This window comes from Anopheles moucheti, chromosome 3 (assembly GCF_943734755.1).
Source record: "Anopheles moucheti chromosome 3, idAnoMoucSN_F20_07, whole genome shotgun sequence".
Classification (NCBI taxonomy): domain Eukaryota; kingdom Metazoa; phylum Arthropoda; class Insecta; order Diptera; family Culicidae; genus Anopheles; species Anopheles moucheti.
In genome coordinates, this window is record NC_069141.1 from 27743554 (window position 1) to 27762205 (window position 18652).

At 47.3% G+C, this 18652-nt stretch overlaps 2 protein-coding genes across 2 annotated transcripts in view; one reads left to right on the plus strand and one right to left on the minus strand.

Moving 5' to 3' along the window:
• Positions 1 to 18652, minus strand: part of LOC128303157 (protein O-mannosyl-transferase TMTC2) — a 154378-nt gene that overhangs the window by 67843 nt on the left and 67883 nt on the right. Inside the window, exon 2 of the mRNA XM_053040019.1 lies at positions 13640 to 14195. Within this exon, the coding sequence (XP_052895979.1) occupies positions 13640 to 14195 (556 nt within the window). The remainder of the gene's footprint in view (positions 1 to 13639; positions 14196 to 18652) is intronic.
• Positions 10324 to 12942, plus strand: LOC128303158 (uncharacterized). The gene is made up of 2 exons (XM_053040020.1): positions 10324 to 10561; positions 10808 to 12942. The coding sequence occupies exons 1-2, from the start codon at positions 10324 to 10326 to the stop codon at positions 12940 to 12942; spliced, it is 2373 nt and encodes a 790-aa protein (XP_052895980.1).

Sequence of the window (18652 nt, forward strand, 5' to 3'; positions counted from 1 at the left end):
TGAATTTACGTCACGGACGGATCCTTCCAGCAGCAGCATGGGCGACTCCAAGAAAGAAAACTAAACCCGAAGCATCCTTTTCGGATTGGGTTGTGTGTTCTGCAACCTGCACGAATGATGAATATGGCTGAAAGGTACTGCCAACCAACAAATGGACTCCGCGTGAGCGTGTGCGTCTGCAGGACGAACTTTTTGACCTCAGTTCGATGGAACCGCAGCGAGTGCTTTTGTGTGCGAGTGAACGAGAGTGGGAAAAGAAAATGAAACGAGGATCAAAAAATCACTTTCAACTTCGATCGGTTTTATTGGTTCTTCTGGCGCTGGTTTGAATGGTTTTAATTTCCATCGTCCCCACTACCCACCGTTCCACCGAGGGTCGACCCGATTGATGGCCGGGTTTCAATATCAAACGAATAGAGAAAGGGAGTTTTGTGTTTGTAGCAGATCAAAAGTTGAACCCTTTACCGGATTTTTTTTCTCTATTATTTCTTAGGAAGGGTAGAAGTTGCCGCAAAGTTTGCTTCCCACGCTGGACTATAGTTTATGGAGGCTAATTTATTTTCCAAACTGTCCGAAACGCAGAACCCGAATCCTGGACAGGCGCTGTTCGGGGTGGGGGAGCAGGGTAGTTTGTTCCAACTCTTGGATAGTTTTTCAAAGAAACCACTCAAAAACAGACTACACTTTTAGTGCCTTTCGGAGAAAATGCGTCAAAGGATATCAAGCTGGACTGGATCCACACGGGGAAAAAACTGGATCATTTCAGTTATAAAAGACTCCTCCATTTTGTGGAGCTTGTTCTAAGCTGGCCACAGCCATCGATGGACGACGGAGGAAGGAAAGTAGTGGAGGAATGGTGGAGAACAAAAGTTTTTCCGAACCAATTCTACTGTAGCTGTAAAATACCAAACTTCATCCACATCTCTCTCTTTCTCTCTTCCCTACGACACTCTTGAATCGGGGAGATTCATTAAGTCGGAATCTTACATCCATCTTCAAGAAAATGGGAAGTTTTGACGTTGTTTAAGAAATCGAACACACACACGCACACACCGAGCGACAGTGTTCACCAAGCGATAGCTGTTGATCCTTTTGTATAGCCCGAACAGTAGCAGCATCGCAGCAACCGAAGCAGTGGAGAATCGTTGAATAATTTGATTTTCATCCCTTTGTTGCCACATGCCCGTCGCCTACTTCGATCGAGGATGAAATCGAATCCCAAACACTACCCCACCCCACCCCAACACCTGCCGGCCCTTGAACCGTTAGATTGAAACGAACAATAAAAACTAAATAATAACTATTCTATTCTAACTTTTGCTCGTACTCACGGATCAAGTTGATGAGATGAGAAAAGTTCCCTTAACTATCTCGCCTTGGTATGGGGTGGTAAGGCTTCAATTTTGAGTCCTTTCCCATCTTCAGGAAATGTGGTATTTACGCTTATTTTCTTCGAGAACTCACCCATACCGGCAAACCGTTTCGGCTTCGTACCTCTTAGCATTCGTTAGCAGGACAGGCTGAAGCTGAAGCTGAAGAACACCGGATCGGTTAAGGAAAAACCAGTCGGTACGCTTTGTGATGGAACCGGTGCTAAGTTTGCAGTACTGTGGGGTTGAAATGGAACTTGTTTTGCATTTGAATTTAGTGTATTGACGTTGGTTATTGCCTTGCCGAGGAAGAGTCGAGCGTCGAGGAGAAGCATTCAAAGAGTTTTTGTTTTATTGGAATTGTTGTTCAAATGTGCGTAAAGTGTTTTGGGGGGCAAATGGAATTGAGATGAAGCAGATAAAGAGATGGCATGCAAGCTGTGAGATGTGATTTTCTCGTGATGATTGGCATGGTTCTGAGATGTGATTTTCTCGTGATGATTGGCATGGTTCTGTTTATCTTCTAAAAAATAAAGTATTATTACCGTCGTAACAATTCCACTAGAAATTTAATGATCTTAATTTAATTGAAACCACCAACACGATCATTGTAAAGTATCGACAAATGAAATGGTTCACGAGACAAAACACTCCATTGGGTTGATCTTTATCCCCCAGTCTATCGAAAACTTTCTCCAATAAACTTTCCGAATGGATCACTTCCCGTCCAGAGACACCCGGAAGTGCGGATGAATTTTCCAGCCGGGTTAAATAGGTGGCGTTCTTTTACGTTTTGCCCACGTTTGCCAACCGTTGCATACAGTGTCACAGTAGTGTGCCCAGCCCAAACACGAACAAAAGGGAAGCTCAATGGCTCCACAAGTTCCAACCATGGTTCACCCCTTGCCAGCGAACGGAATGTGGGTGGTGATCTGCTTTTCAGTTGCGCTACCAGCAGCCCGGATGAAGTTTCAATTCATTTCGGTTTCACAGTCTGCATCAAATTGCCAATTAGTTGTAAAGGCTCGGCTCACCGGCGACCGGCGGGCCTCGTTGCAAAAGCTGACGAAGAGAGATTGCTGATTAGTTAGTGGAGGTAGGAAAAGTTTTGTGTTCGATAGCGGGCAAACTCTACCTTACGCCGGCGATGGATGGATCCACCGTTTCACTTGGGGCAACCGAAAAGAAAAAAAAAATGATTACAAAACTTGTAAACTATCCTGCTTTATCAGTAGCTGAAAGTTTATCCCTATCGGGCAAATTGAATTCCATCCACAAGGCCAGCCTATGCCGGGAGCCTGCAGCAGGATATTGGCATTGTTGAGTGATTCCAAATTGGTAAGCTCCTGGCTGGTGGGTCTGAAATAATGGGAAATGGGTAGGGAAATTGTATGCCCGAGCGAACAGAGCAACCTCAAGCCGGGTAACAAAGGTTGCAAACTATTTTAATGGTGATGCATTTAATTTGCGCAAAAGGGGTTCGCCTCTAATTAAAACACACATTTTGCTCTTCATAGTGCAAAAAAAAAAAAACGAGCGCAGGACAGACTAATTAAAACTTGTAATACTTGAACTCGTAGCTCGTCTTCGTTGCCGTTACAAAACGATTTATCTTCCAGTTTGGAAGTGTTTAATTTTTAACCATTCACTCGCTCAATCATCTTTTTATGCAAAACCGGCTGTGCAATTGTGTTCGTATCGTTTATGTTATTATGATGATTAGCACTACGGTGCACTAAAGGAAGCAGGGAAAGAAAGCTTTCGCCTGACTTGCTTCTCACCCAGCAACAATGATCGTCAATGGCCGATAATGTCTGATGATGATTAAGCAAACAGAATTTCCATTTGTAACGATTTTTCATCCTTCCCATCCTTCGATCGCCCTCCTAAGGGATATCAGCATGATGGTGCAGTAGTAGTAGTAGTAGTAGTAGTAGTTATGCTAGTACCGTTGGGAAACTGATGGGTGGTTCATAAGGGAATGGGCATCGCAAATCAGTTTGCTGGGAAATCGCGGTTTCTCTTTTCCATTTCATTTTTGCCGTGTGGAAAAAGGGGGCGGGAAAAAATGGACAGACACCGTTAGAACCGACGGAATCGATTGCACTAACGAGCACGGAAAGTGAATTTCTTCCCTGTGCGGCTTTGCGGTTGATTTTCGATCAAACTCCTTTCATCGTCCTTCATCGTCAGAATCATCACACAATTTCCTGCTTCCCTTCGCAAAACTCATTTCACGTTCCGTGTGGTTGGTCCTCGATCCCTCATCCTATTCTTGCCTCGGTTTCACCGGTAATCGCCGATGAAACGATTGATTCAGGAAGATAATTTCTGTAGCGAATTCAATTGATTCAATGCCGAACGAGGGTGTTGGGTGTTGCAGCCGGGGAAAAGGGTGAAGTGTTTTGTGGTTTGAAGCATTTTTCTCTTTACATGGTGCCAAGACCAGGGAGATCTATCAGAATGGATGCAGGTGAAGGAAAGGCAAGCCGTAGGGGAAGTAAACCGTTCCGTTTAAAGATGATAAATCAATCAGCACACGGTTGCACATTGCACGTATGGTTGTTATGGTGTCTAAAATTGACGTAGAATGTGAGATATTACTGGAGCCTTAAGGGCAATATACAAAACTGTTCTCGCTTTAACAAAACAACCTTTTTATTAAGTAACTGGACAAACAATTAACTGAGTGAAAGATGCTGCTTTTAGCTACTTTTTCTAGCTAGCTGCACACCTTTTGTTCACCGAAAACCTTTGAAATGTTGCAGTTGAGCAAAAATAGCTCCATGATTGCTGATGTGAGAAACGAGGAAACCGCTAACCTTCAGCATCCCCGGAAAGCCGACCATCATACGAAACTTTCCGCAAATAGCTCAACCCTCGGATGGGAAGCCCTGTTTGGTGAAATTGTTTGACAGTTTGAGGTTTCCATCTGCTTTCCCGGACCGTAAGAAGTTTCAAACCTTCCCATTCATCAGAAAACCCCGTCCTAGGGCGGCAACCAGCAGCATCACTTTCGACAGTTCGCCGGAATTTTCCTTCCCAATGGATAAAGCGTGTGGCTTCGCTGGGTGGTGTGGGGTTTTTGGGGGATGTGCGGGAACTTAAGCAAGTAGGGATTTTGTTGCGTCTTGTTGTTGATGCTGCACACACACAAAAAAAGGGTTTTCCAAATTGAACCACGTAACCCGATCAACGGTGTGAAAGTAGACGCGAACCAAGAATTTAAACCGTTTATCCGCAGGTAAAGAGATTAGGCCCTTCGCGTGGCTTTTACACGTGGCCCCTTTTTTGCCGTAAGTGGTTCGACCGTGAATTTGGCGTGATTTGTTTTTCATCGGAAAGATTAATGTACTGCCGGTGGAGCAACATACAAAGACACTGCAGCGGAGCATACGGTTTATATGTAAATCTCGAAAATGTACAATAAAAAGGCATGACTCAGTGTGGAATGTGCCTTTGCAGCTCAGTGTGATTTTACAGTTAAATATCTTTTTAATACTGTTGTTCAGATAAAGTTCAGCTCAGAGCTTTTTGGAGAAAACACAAAAAAACAGAAATATTAAGGGAAAAATTTCAGTCAAAATCACCGGGAGCGGCCAATGAAGAATCTCAATGATATTTTTTCAATTAAACATCATGTCAAGGACATCATCGAATAGGTTACTGTATCCAACGAAAACTAAGCGCCTAAATGTATGCAATCACAATAAGTAAAACACGTTTAGCGTCTCATCACCCTTATTTGGATGATGCCAATGGTTACCGCCTGATGTGCTATACAAAAAGCCAAGTAGGCGTTGATAGCGGCCCCACGGTAACTATTGCGATTTTGACACGTGGCGCTGAACGTGTTTAAAATATTATTACCCATAATAAAAATTATTTTAATTGACACAAGAAAACTTATTTGGATTAGGATTAAGCAATGGCCTATCTTGACGAAATAAAAAAAAGAATTAGGATTAGAAAGGATTGACTGCAGAAAAAGACATCGTTTTGTTTACCAATACTACACATAGAGAAATATTAAGTTGGACCCCTTGAGAATGTCCACTAGTTCAACAGTTTTTCAAGATGTACATGCTCAACATGCCACTCAAACTCGCCAAGACTTTCTTATCTACTCCACCCAACAAGCAGGCAACAAGTCCTTAAGTCCCCATGCAGCCAGCAGCTCCCTCTGTGAGCGTGCCGAGTACTTATGCGATCGATTTTATTCTCGTTACATGCTTAAGGAAAGTGTTTAGTCCAAGCTGGTAGTCATTAGTCAACGGGAAACCGATGATGAAAGGGACACCCGCACCGTCGGGCCGCACGGGTTGTGATACGTCCGTGCAAAATAAAACAGCATGGAAGAACAACAAGTGCGAGAGCGCCAAGAGCTTTCGCTGGATAAAGTGAGCAGAAGGAAAAAAGCATAACAGCTCAAGCATCCTGTCCTCTCGGACAGCACTCACCTAGGGCACTCGTGTTGAAGAGGTAAAAATTTCCTCATCAACCACAGTCCACAGGGGCGAGTTGGAAAAGTTTTCCCCGTGGGTGGGGTTGAGCCGTTGTTAGCCATGGGCCAGGAGGGAGCTGGCGGGCGGCCTTCATCATCGCTATTATTGTGATCATCGTCTTCGACAATCGTGTCGATTACGGTGAACGGTGAAGCAAAAGCGGACCGTGTACAGGTGCTGTTCGCTTGTGCAATCAAGCAGCGAGCGAGAAAACAAGATGGGTCCAGGCGCCGTTACGGTACATCCTTGAACGGAACTTCCATTCAGCGTGGCGCGTGGAATATTAATTTTCCTGCAAAGCAGCACAAACTAGTGGCGCTGGTAGAAGCAGTTGGTGGAATCTTCGGTCTCCAGCACACACACACACACTCAAAGGGCACAATTGATCGGGATGCAACAACTGGTGGTGGGTGTGTGTTGAGGTGTTGATAATACGAGATGTTTTTCACCCTTCATCTTTCCACCCGCACCCGATACAGGGCCAGAGAGAGAGAGAGAGAGGCCAAAGTGGACCAACTTTTCCCATAATCAGCGATGAAATCCCGGTTAAATGGAATTCATGAGCTCCAAATGGGTGAACTTAAATTGACGTACTTCATGGTGCGCTTCAGTTTGAAAATCGAGCCGAATTAAGCATGCAATGTTCCAGCACCGTGTTTTCCTTTCTCCACCCCTTGCCGCTATCGAATACTTTCACACCAAAAAAAAAAAACCGGATCGAAGAGTTAACAAAAATTGAAATGAACTCACGTAGCAAAAAAAAAAAAACACAGCCACACCCTCGAAACGAAATGTCAAATGTCGACTTTGATCGTGAACTCGCTAGTTCGTTTCGACTGGTTTTGCAGTGGAAAATGAGTGCAGGATACTAGATGGTAAATGTCACCCGAAGAGGAGTTGTCACGATCGAAGAGTTGTCACTAGTCTATTTGCGTACCGCTTGTAATGCACGTTTCATGTTTGCCCGATTCTTGATTGGATTTGGGTGGAATGAAATGGAATGACATTGACACAAGTTTTAGCCGAGAGAGAGAGAACACATCCTTCTAGAACGTGAACGAGCTACACCGTGGAACGTGATTTGTGCAAACGGGTGCACTTTTCAAAATGCATCACGAGGAAAGTGTGCAAGTGTATGCCACTTTGAGTGCATTAATTATCTAGCGGTTCGGTCGGCGCTGTCTCGAGTGCTATTTGTGTGTGAAAAGAAGCAAATCAAAACTTTATTTAAGCGCAGAACAAATCCCACCATTACATTGTAGTTTATGTTTTTTTTTTCTCTTTAATCACTCTCACTTTGCACAAGTAGATTGCACTCGTCTTGGACGAACCCGTGTCGGTAAACGACATGCAGAGTACTAACAAATCCAACCGAACCATAAATCCTTCCCACTTTCAGGCACTCGCACACGGGTTGCGGCACAACGGCTGGAACAATAGTGAACTCCGGAGCGAAAAAATGAATTGCCAAATGGGTCGTACGGCGTCCGACCGATCGTCTGGACCGATTGATCCGAAACGGATGAAATAAATCTGTTTACCAGGAACATTCAATTCCGTGAACTCACGTACACGGGCACGGCAACAATCTTCTCTTACGGAAAACCCGGAACCCGCTTGGAGACGCTATGGAGCAGCACGTTTACGTCTCAAAACAGAGGAAAATGTCCCGATGTGCAGCAGCGCATCGTACGGCAACACATTTCGGAAGTTATTGTCGAGAAAGCGACTTGCACACGCCCGACCAAAAGGTGAGGGAACCCTGGTGCGTCGGTTCCAAAATTTATCACAAACCCCACCGGGTGCCAATCTACTTCCGTACGGGAAGCGGAGACAGAAAGAGAAAGAGAGAGGGAGAGAGAGAGAGAGAGAGAGAGAGAGAGAGAGAGAGAGCAAAGCGAAGCAAACATACGACTCCGATTGGTACGGTAATAAAGAAAGCAAAGCTAGAAAGGACGAAAAAAACCAACACAAACTCTAAAGAAAAACATCGACAGAGAACATCGACAAAGGATCGACATGCGAACGGTGCGGTGAGTGCAAAGTTCCTATCGGTGTACCTAGCGCTTCCTAGTTACTTCTCACCCGACCGGATTTTCCAGAGCAGAAAGAAGGAAAGAAAAACCGAAACGAATTGGAAAAACTGGAAAGCACGAGCGAAAGCAAATATTTGAATGGAGTTAAATTCACGGTTGTTCACCGAGAAAGATGATTGTAAAGTATGCCCGGATCTTGCCCGCGTCGGCTTCCGAGCTTTCCTTCCCTGCGATCGATTTCCACATCACACACACACACACACACACACACTGCCTTTGGGTACATTCTTTCGGGGCTTGTCTTTTTTTTGCGTGTGTGTGTCTCGTTTCATCCAACAGCTACTCCACAACACACTCCCCAAACATCCGTGGGGGTTTTTCCCATTCAGATTGCCCGACTCTGGACAACAAAAGCATCGGTTGCAACAGCACTTGATCAATGGTGCCGTTGATTATTCCTCTGGTTGTCTGGCTTTCCACCTCGGTTTTCGTCCTCACCCGTATTCGTTTTTTTTTCCTTTTTTCCGGAGAAAACGGATGGAAAGAAACGTGCCTGCTGCTGCATCCGGTGTGATTGGAGTTCTCTATCTGGCTATTCCACGAGTAGTTTTTTGCCAGGTTGCTGAAAATGGCTCTGAGGGATGCTTTTTTGTGTGTGTGCGTGTGTGTATGGAAATAGTTCCATTCAGCTGTCGCTATCATCTTCATCCGTATCCTCTCCATTCCGAGCGGATGAGCAAATATACATCCCATCCTCACACACACACACACAACCACACACCCAAGCCAGGATGAATTCTGAAGCTTTTCACGTTTGATATCCTGTTGCTGTTCGACGGTCGGTGGGTTCAACCCGCGGACCGGCAAGGTGAGGTCTTGTTTGTTGGAGCAGAATATAGACTTACTGCTTTTGAATGATTTTGATTACCGGCCCGATGATGAATGTAAGAGAGGATTTTATTTTTCGTTGCACTACATCTCCACCTATAAGGCATAATTTGTCTACTTCCTGTTCGGGTATTTGCAAAAAAAAAAAAAAAACCGTCGGAAGTTTGCAAATAATGTTATCGTGTGTAATGATGAGTTGTGGTTTTTTTCTTTTTGCTGTCGACTGCACGTAAAGCATGGGACGTTATGCTTACATTGCTTTACAAATGTACCACAACACGCCATTCAGCATTCGTAGACAACCCTCTCACTCCTTCCCGCTGCTTTTGTGTGTTTAAGTCATTTTTTCCATGGCCTGCTCATGTTTGCTGCATGCCAGCATTCCCGAGGTACCTTCCGAAGCAGTACAATACCTGACAGCATTCATTCCCTGGGGGGGTTGGGGGGGCAGAAAGAGGAGGGACCACACCGTCCCACTGCCAATGGGGTGCCAATAGGGAAGATATGGCCGCTTTACCGCCCTTTTTTTGTGCGCTGTGCTTTTGTACCGGTGTACCGGTGTCTTTTGAATTCATGCTGCATAAAGCATCAATTTCTGGGTGTGTATGTGTGCCGGATGGTGGTGTGCGGCATGATGGCTGATTTTTGTTTGCATATTTTGTGTTTTTTAGCACGACGAACGAAATGGCTATCGTTTTTCGCAGTGGATTGTCGTCCCGCGTACGGATGCATCCGCTGTACGATGTTGGTGTTGCCACACTGTGCTGTAAGCTATGTGCACAACTGCAACGGAAGGATTTATGGAGCCCATGGTGGATGCTGTGTGAGTGTGCGATGCAAGTGGCTTATGTTGCCTTTGCTCTGTATTGTTTTCGTTTTTTCTCTTATTTTTCAATTGCTTTTTTATTTTCTTGTGCATTGCGATCTTCAAATACTTTGCTCCCCACTAACACCACCATATCGGCCGAAGCCAATCGCTAAAGAAGACATTAGTGTCGGCCTACATCTAGCAAATGTGCAACGGTGGACCGATAAATGGTGCAGACAACGTGAAAACCAGTGAAAGTGTGACCCACGAGAAAGCGACGAAACATTGTTTCCGTTCGTGCGCGATGGTCGCGTTAATGGGGTAGGCAAACAAGATGCCTCAACAATTCTCAGCTTCCCGAACTCGTGACGCCGTGTCCACTCGGGCATGCCAAGCGTTTCGTTCTCACTTGTTGGAAGCCACACAGCCGACCAGGCGTATAATTGCTTTCTACACTTGGCACCGTCAGTTTGTTGGTGGGAAGACCCCACCGTCGTCGTGCAGCGGATCGATTCCATTGTAGTGCCAGAACGCGTACGAGAAGGTTATCACGCGATCGGAAACGGATTTGTTAGTTCGGAAAAATCGACGAATGAGAGGAAAAAACCATGATCGTTTAGTGAGTTAAACGAAACGAAAGCAAGGCGCGTGTAGGAACAGTGATATCTTATCTTATCCCATTGGACTCACATTGTGAGTGATTAGTTGCAAAAGCAATGGCACAATTACACGTGCTTCTTGTGGTTTCGACAGTGCTACATCTCCATCTGCCGGTTAACGCACAGCAAACATCCCTAGAGGAAGGTTGTCCAAAAGCTACCCGGCCTCATATGACACGTTGCGATCAATATTATCGCTGCACGGTACTGTCCAAAGAGGCACACGTTTGGGTTGCAACGCAATGCCAGAAGGGACTCGTATATCTGCCCAAACTCGGCACATGTGTCGTACCAGGTGAGTAGCACGTTGTAGCCGGGCTGGAAATTAGGGCACCGTTTACATGCCACTGCTCCAGTTACGATGTGCGATAAGTGAAACTTGGCGCTGCTCTGGCATGGACGAATGCAGGTCATCAGACACGCCAGTTTGGTGGCGTTGTGCTAATGAAACGTGAAAAATGATCAACACAATGTGCTTGTTGAACGAAGGTGGGATTAATCGTTATCTATCTATATCTGCTCTATCTTCCAATTCCAACAGATAGCGATTGGGAGTGTGATGTTTCGGCTGAAAATGAAAAGAATCACAGCGATGAAAATGTGTACGGCATTGACAATCTGCACGTACCTTCATTAAGCGGCAGCTCTAACTCGGCCAGTGAAGAGCAATCGCAAGAAATTTCATCTCTTTCAACATCGAAAGAAGATCGAACGAAATCACAGCACAGCTCCTCCACGCAGCTCGACCAGAACGATATAGAATCCAGTGGAGACGGAAGCCCGGACGAGCCTCACACACCAACAGTACGCACCACCGTCAACACGGGCACTAAAACCCCTGTACGTAGGGTTACTCCATCAGTATCGCCGGGAAGCATAAATACCACACAGCTGGACTCTTTTCTGGCCTACTACGATACACAGAACGCGCTAAAGCTCCAGACAAAGCAACCTCCACCGAGGATGGATGAGAAGAACTTTCTCGATCATCTGAAGCAGATCGTTAGCCAGCAGAAAGAGCTAAACGAAATGGCACGAATTCCAAGCCACAGCGATCCATTCTCGTACGAAACTGTACCAGTGCAGCAGCTCGTGAAAAAGAAAGAAGACTTAGCGGATGAACCTTTATCTAAGCTTAATCTCTCACCTGGAATGCAGGACATTATCAGAAGCATACTGGACATTTCGCAAAAAGCGATTGCAAATCAAAAACCTCCTGTTCCTTCGACGGCTTCAGCCAGTCCGGAAGTGAAAGATCCGGTGGTGAAACCCATATTTAGACCCATTTCGGTAAATCCGGTTCCGGCACCGAGTGTACAAACGCCGACTGTGACGACAGAACAACCGCAGCAAGATCGATATTCATCACCGTACAGTGCGGGTTTCGGAGGCGCGTCTAACATGGGCTTGAACACGATGCCCAACGGGTTAAGAATTCCTGACCTGAATGGCACTGCATTTAACGACTTTCCTCAGCAAGTGCTGTACGATGCCTACGGGAATAGATATGTGCCGAAGGATGCCACTTATCAGTCGATGACAGCGAGCTACAACCCTTACCTGAATCGATCGCCTCAATCGTCGCTGATGATCGATTCCCTGCCGGGGTCATTTTATTCTAGCAATAGCCTTTCGCCATCCTTTCAAATGCAACCTTCAAGGATTTCCGATCCCCTATCGTACTTTCCCAATGTGGGTCCATCATCTCAGCGAATAAACCCATTGGTGAGAGATTATGACAAAACTGGTGACGTTAGAGATCAAGTGAAGTTGCTGGAATCCTTCGAATCTATCGATAACGACAGTGAAAGCGATGGAAGCTTGGAAAAAGAGCTACCACTGCCTGTCAATCGGCATTCGGTGGACGTGGACGATGAAGCTTCCAACGATGATGGTCCGCACGGTGAGACGGACAGTGCGGAGACGAAGTATAAACGAAAGCTCTTCACTGTCGGCGATACGACGTTCGATTACGAGCAGTACAAGGACAGCATCCTTCCGTTGGTCGATGCCAATCCGGACGATGAGCGAATCTCCGTTGTGGTATGCATGGTCGGTAGTCGCCAGCCTAACAATACCGATTGCTTCAGGTACTACATCTGCAACCCGCACAATGGCGTGTTCCAGTCGTACACCTGTCCTCCGTTTACGGCATTCAACAAAAACTCTCGCATGTGCGATGTAACCACGTACAAGCAGTGTAAAAACTTGATGACACCACCGGTAACACCCCGGCCCCACCTAAGAACGCGCAAGGAACCTCCCGCAAAGCAACGCGTCAGCCAGATCAACCAGATCAAGCAGGAACTGCTGAAGGCCCAGAAGTACGTCGAGTTGATCCGGCTCGAGGCGAACAAGCTGCGGCTTCACAACAGTGGGCCTTCCCCGCAAGGGCAGAAAGTAATCTTCCTCCCATCGATGGTGGGTGGCCACACGAAGGCAAAGCCCAAACCAAAGCAGGCGCCCACAAAGAAGAAGCGTGTCACGGCCAAACCGGCCCGAAAGGTGCCCCGGTGCCGGCTGGAAGGGCGCATGCCGGATCCGATGGATCAGAGCAACTACTACGTCTGCCACCGGAAGAGTCCGAACAAGTTCATCAAGCTCAAGATGGCCTGTCCGGCCGATCTTCTCTACTGTGCCGACACGCAGTACTGCACGCTGCGTACCAACTGCTGAGCGATGCGATCCTACCCCCCCCCCCCCCCCCCCCCCCCCCTTTTTGGGGTCAGGGGACATTATTTATTCGACATCAATTATTTATTCAAGCTGTGAGAGGGGTTATTAAAAATGTTACGTACATGTGTAAGCCATTCGGAATGCGTGTGTGTTAGATCGAGAGAAAGAAATCCATTTGATAGAACACTATCACTTGGTGCATTTTGTGCAGTGCAGATATCACACAGCGACTCTGCATGCCCATACAATGGCGCTGACTTCACTCACTCCGTCCCACTCGCATTCATTTTTACTGTTCTGTGCCATTTTTCTTCTACACAAAAATGTCATAAACACACAACTTTCCACAGTGCGAGAGCGTCGAGCGTTTTGCTCCGAAACGGAGAGGCGACATTCCATTGTCATTCCAACGGTTCGCCTGGGTAACCGGTGGAAGTAACGACAGTGGAAAACAATTCACCGAACACAGATGCAGCACGGGTGCAGATTGCAAATGCCACTCGGGAAGTCGGAACCAGACCTCCCGTACGTCCTGCGCCGGGTATAAGTCGTTATTTTATAGGCCGTTGGACGGGAGGATGAACAGCACACGGGCGGTATAAATAAAGCATATTTAAAATTAAATGTATATTCCCCCGAGGGGTGGGGGGGGGGGTTTCCCCGGGTTGGTCGGGGGACGACTGTTGGGAAGGCGTACCTTATCTCTGGATCCGGCGTATCCCTTTATGATGTCATAAATCGCGCAAACCACTAAAGCTGTCACGGCCGTTTCCTTGCAGAGGATGGCCGCACCGGCGAGCAGAACGGTGCCGGCGAGCGCCAACCACTGCCGACCGTCGCCCCACTGCCGCCACCGGACGTGCCGTATGTAGGCGAGCAGGGCCAGCAGGTAGAAGATGCACCCGGTCAGATCGGCCCGCCCGACGACGCCCGCCACCGCCTCGGTGTGGATGGGATGGGCCGCAAACAGTAGCCCGGTGATGGCCACGCCCGACCGGCCCACCGGAAGGATGTGGCGGGCCAGCTTCACCACCAGGCCGGTCGCGAGGGAATGTAGCAGCACGTTGACCAGGTGGTAACCGAACGGTTTGAACCCGTCCACCAGGTAGTTGAGCTTGAAGCTGGCCACGCACAGCGGCCGGTAGGAACCGTGCGAGCCGGAATCCACCAGCGGTGTGCCCCAGAAGTCGTTCTGCAGCATCTGCGACCAGCTGCCCGAGCCGAGCACGTCCGGGTTGCCAAGGATCGCTCGTCTGAAAGGAGAATGGGAAGAGAAAACGTGTGTGAGACAGGTGAGAAAGTCAGCGAAAGAAGCGTGACGACGATGATGATGATGATGATGATGATGGCGATGGTTAGCGGCGCCATGCCGGGAGTGCCTTCGGTGCTTCCGGTGTGCACCAGTGTGCACACACCGGTATCTAACTAATAGTGCACTAATGACGGAATCGAATTAGCAGAAGACGACGCGCCAGACGACTGCAATTGCATTATTCACATTCACGCGCCTTCGTTCCTGTGGATTCGATACAGTACCACCACTGTATCGCCACCAACTGGAACGATCCGAAGACGATGGCGGCCGGTTTTACGCTCATGCATATTAATGCCTTTCCGACCTTCCGCATCTCCTTTTCGAGCGACTGCGACGGCCTTGCTGGGCGTTGCGGAGAATTGCGATGGCTCCTGTTTATTGCCAACCAACACACACACACACACATGGGGCCAGTGGTTTCCTTCGAGGAAACTCACGCAAAGCAGGGCGGAAAGCGTTCGTCTGCTGTTCGTGGACCAGCGAAACGACAACATTTATAAATTAAAACCATAAAGTATAATCCATGCGCATATTTGATACAATTATTTTCTCATTAGAAGCTTAGATCCAGCTTCCGTTGGTGTTTTCTAACCGGGAGGGGAAGCGTGGTGCGATGTGCGCTTTGGATAATACGCTCCAACACTTTTTACCGTACGGGAGAAGCGCAATCGTCTGATTATGCTTCGTTTCGTAGATTGCCACAATGTGTACTGTGCGGATGCCGTTGCCGGCTAAGCACACGAGCAGTCGGTTTATAGAGCTGGTAAACTTTGTTACCGCTGTTGGTATAAGTTTTTGCGTACGCAGAGGTTAGGCGGTGCACACGGGAATCGATAACAAGGGAAGAACGCTGAGCGTAGAATTTGCAGTGGGACTAATGTGCAATTGACAAGACAGCGAATATTATATGCATGTAAAATAGACTCACCTCAGACGGAGATTATTATTATTATTATTATTTATTCATATTGTTTGCCTCTCAGGGTATACAATGATCAAAATTAAATCTAAAGTAACCTTAAACTAAACCCTAAACGAAAAGAAAATTAAGAAAACTGCTGTAGCAAGCGAGTACAACAAACACGGTAAAACATGTAGAAAGAAAACAAAAAGAAGTGAAAATGGACAAGTAACAAAACAGAGTAAATAGAGCGAAAAGACAAAAGACAAAAGAGAAAAGAAAACAGAAAGATAACTAATTAGAAACAGAGGATAACAGACGAGAGCGAAATGAAGACAAGGAGATGCCATGATCAAAATGAGTAGAGAGGACATTGAACTGCCGAAAACACACAAAAGGCGGGTCGGGATGCTCGGGAACAAATAAACCCCCTAAATAATCATCCATTAAAGCCTTAACAAAATTATGTTTTCAGGCCCTCAGTTATGATCTCGAAAATATTAAATCGGCTACTACGATTCGTTCCCAGTACAGGGTTTCTCGATGAACTTTTCCTCTGTTTCTCCCGATGGAGTGGAGAGGCATTAATTTTCTTTTACCTTAGACTAAGATCGAGAACTAAACCTTCATTCCTAACTGGTTTTCGCACTGGCAGTTCGCAATTAACTGTAAAACCTTCAAACCAGTGTTGAAGTTACGATCACAAAATCGCGAATTCGTAAGGGAGAGTCACGAAAATCGATCGATTTTTGCGTCGTGCTTGCTGTGGCTGTACATTATTAATACATCCCTCTGCAAGCGATTGCCATCGCGCGTTGCTATTATACTGGATTCCCAAATCGGCAGCCGAGTGTGACCGCATTGTTGCACTCGGCCGATAATCCGTCCGTTAATATCGCTGACAACGAAGCCAATCATCCGGCGATTCATCCCGATGGTAGCACAGCACGGCCATCACTCAACCCGACCGACGCGGGCCGTAGCCGTAGCAGCAGCAGCTTGGCGCGAAATATTCATGATGATGAAATCGACGTTATCGGGCACGGGCAAGCAACATACAAGCCGAACACCACTCCATACCACGGGCACGCGCTCGAGCGATTTAGTGGAAGTGAAAGTTGAGACATTATGCTGCACAAAATGGCCTGCCCGCCCTTTCACGCCAAATTCCCGCTCGCATGTCGCATGGTGGCCATGCTAAAACTAATCGATCATGCAGACTATTAACGTTCGCTTCCATTTCATTCCCATGGGCGCTCGCGTTCTTGCACCGCAGCCCGACCCGCGCGACGGGGCTATGCAATTTTGAAATGGGGCCGACGACGAAGCAGGCTGGGTTTATCGTCGTCCTTCGAGCGATAAACCACAATGCCATCAACTTTCGCATTACGATGTACTTCCGCGCTTCGCGGCCCAGCTAGCGTCCGGTTAGCCCGCCCCGGATGGTTGAGCGCACTTGCGTGAAACCCCTTCGTTTTTGCCAAGGGCGCACATACACGCATTCCGGCAGACTGTACCAACGATCAATTCATCACCCTATCCATGACTTTCATCCCCTCCCCCCCAACCATCGGTGTGGCGATGGTGAGTTGATAAACATATTTTATCCAGCTCACCGCTACATTGACGCGTTGCGTCTGGGAGTAATAATAATGGTGAGCCAGCTCCCTGGAACGGCACCGTACTGCAACTGGCATATTGCTTTCCCGACCCGTTTACGCCGCGTTAATGCAAAAGTGGGCGAGTTATTATTTTGTGCAATTTCGTGTGCTTCCTGACGGCAGCGGAACCTTCGTTGGTTGGAAGGAAAGCTTCGTTATTGGCTTCGTTCTTCAGCTGGGAACAAGCGGAAATGCAAAGCACCGCCTGCTTAGGTGACTTTCAACAGTGTATCCGCGTGATGGGCCCCTCTTTCGGTTTATCTTTCCGGTAGTTGGTGAAGGAATTTTGGTTCAAAAATGTACTTCAAAGTGACATTCAAGCTTCCGGGAGCTTGGTCCATTCTGTCAAAATTCCTTCACCGGAATGTGTGATTGAAATAGCTCACCTTTCCCGGCACGACGGCCAGGATGCTTTGGGTTTTGGGGACCTTCCAAACCTTTAATCTACAAGCATCAACAGCAACGGCACCGAAGATATGTTTACACGTCCTGTGCCATGGCAAACAGTGCCGGGCATTCCATTACTACCGTTCCGTACTTCGTTCTTAGAAGTGTGCCACGGTAGGTTTCGGTTGCGTTGAATTGAACGCGTATACGCATCAGCGTGCATGTACGCGTTCACAAACACACACTCGAAACCGCTTGTATCCAAGCGGTTGAGTTGAGTGATTGTGAATTTTCTTCGAGTTCCCACTCAATGATTCCCACCTTTCAACACAATGCAAAACGACCGGGCGTCTTCGTTGGGATGAGGCGAAGGATAGCGTGGCAAACACAAAACCACCCACCAAAACGATTCGCGACCGAGTGCATTCCGTCGGTGTGAATCCGACCATCGCTAATTAGTTTCCCAGCCATCGTCGCGCTGCGGGTTCTGCGGGAGTTTGTGGTTTTCAATCTCGGGATCTCACCCCCACCGCCCCCGTATCAGGGCATCCTCCCGGACATGGCGGGATGCGCGCGCTGTAGGAAACCGCAACCGGAAATGCACTATTTCAAAGAGCGACAGGGATCAGCTTGGCTGGGAATGGGTTGACCAACTGCTAACCGGACCGTACCGTAGGCAAAACCCCGAAGGGTTGAACCCGTTTCGGTGCATCCATTCTCATCCGCGTCAATCATTGTGTGTTCTGGCAGAGTGATGCAGAGCACTGTTGTCGTGCTGTTTGGTCGAAAGGACAACGAATTACCTTCCGCCAGCTGGATACTACACGAGTGCGTTTGATGTTCGCGACTCGCGTGTGTGCCTTACAAAGCAGTGCGCATTACATTATCGACATAAATCTTCCCTTGCACGGTGGTTATGTTTGCCACGGGGACAATGAGGGCAATATGCTTTCGGTAGTAGAAGAGAGGTAGAAATAAAAATTCAATAGACATGAAACAAAGAAGCATCGTGGCACTGTTGGCGGTGACCTTATGTGGGAAAGTTGGCCCGGTCGAAAGGAAGATTCTGTTACAAGAAAGTGAGACCACACTGTACAATCACACCAGCGACCTGAGCGACACACAAACACAAGAGTAAAGCAAGAGTAAAAAAAGCTACTCCCAACTTCCAACCCAGCCAAGATATATTATGGCATTGCGAGATTGCAAATAAATAAACACAATCACATGCTCTTTCGCTTCTTTTTGGGTGAAAGGAAGTAACAAGCAACAAGGAAATAACACTCGAGCAAAGTTGAGCTCGAAACGACGGTGGAAAGCCCCAGAATCCAATCCGATGTTGCAAAAGCTCCAACCTGGCGAAGACCCTTTTTCGGTTTGCTTAGGTTGAATCCAGGATATGGTTGGTGTTGGCACAGGATGTAACGAGTGCAAAACAAAAATCCC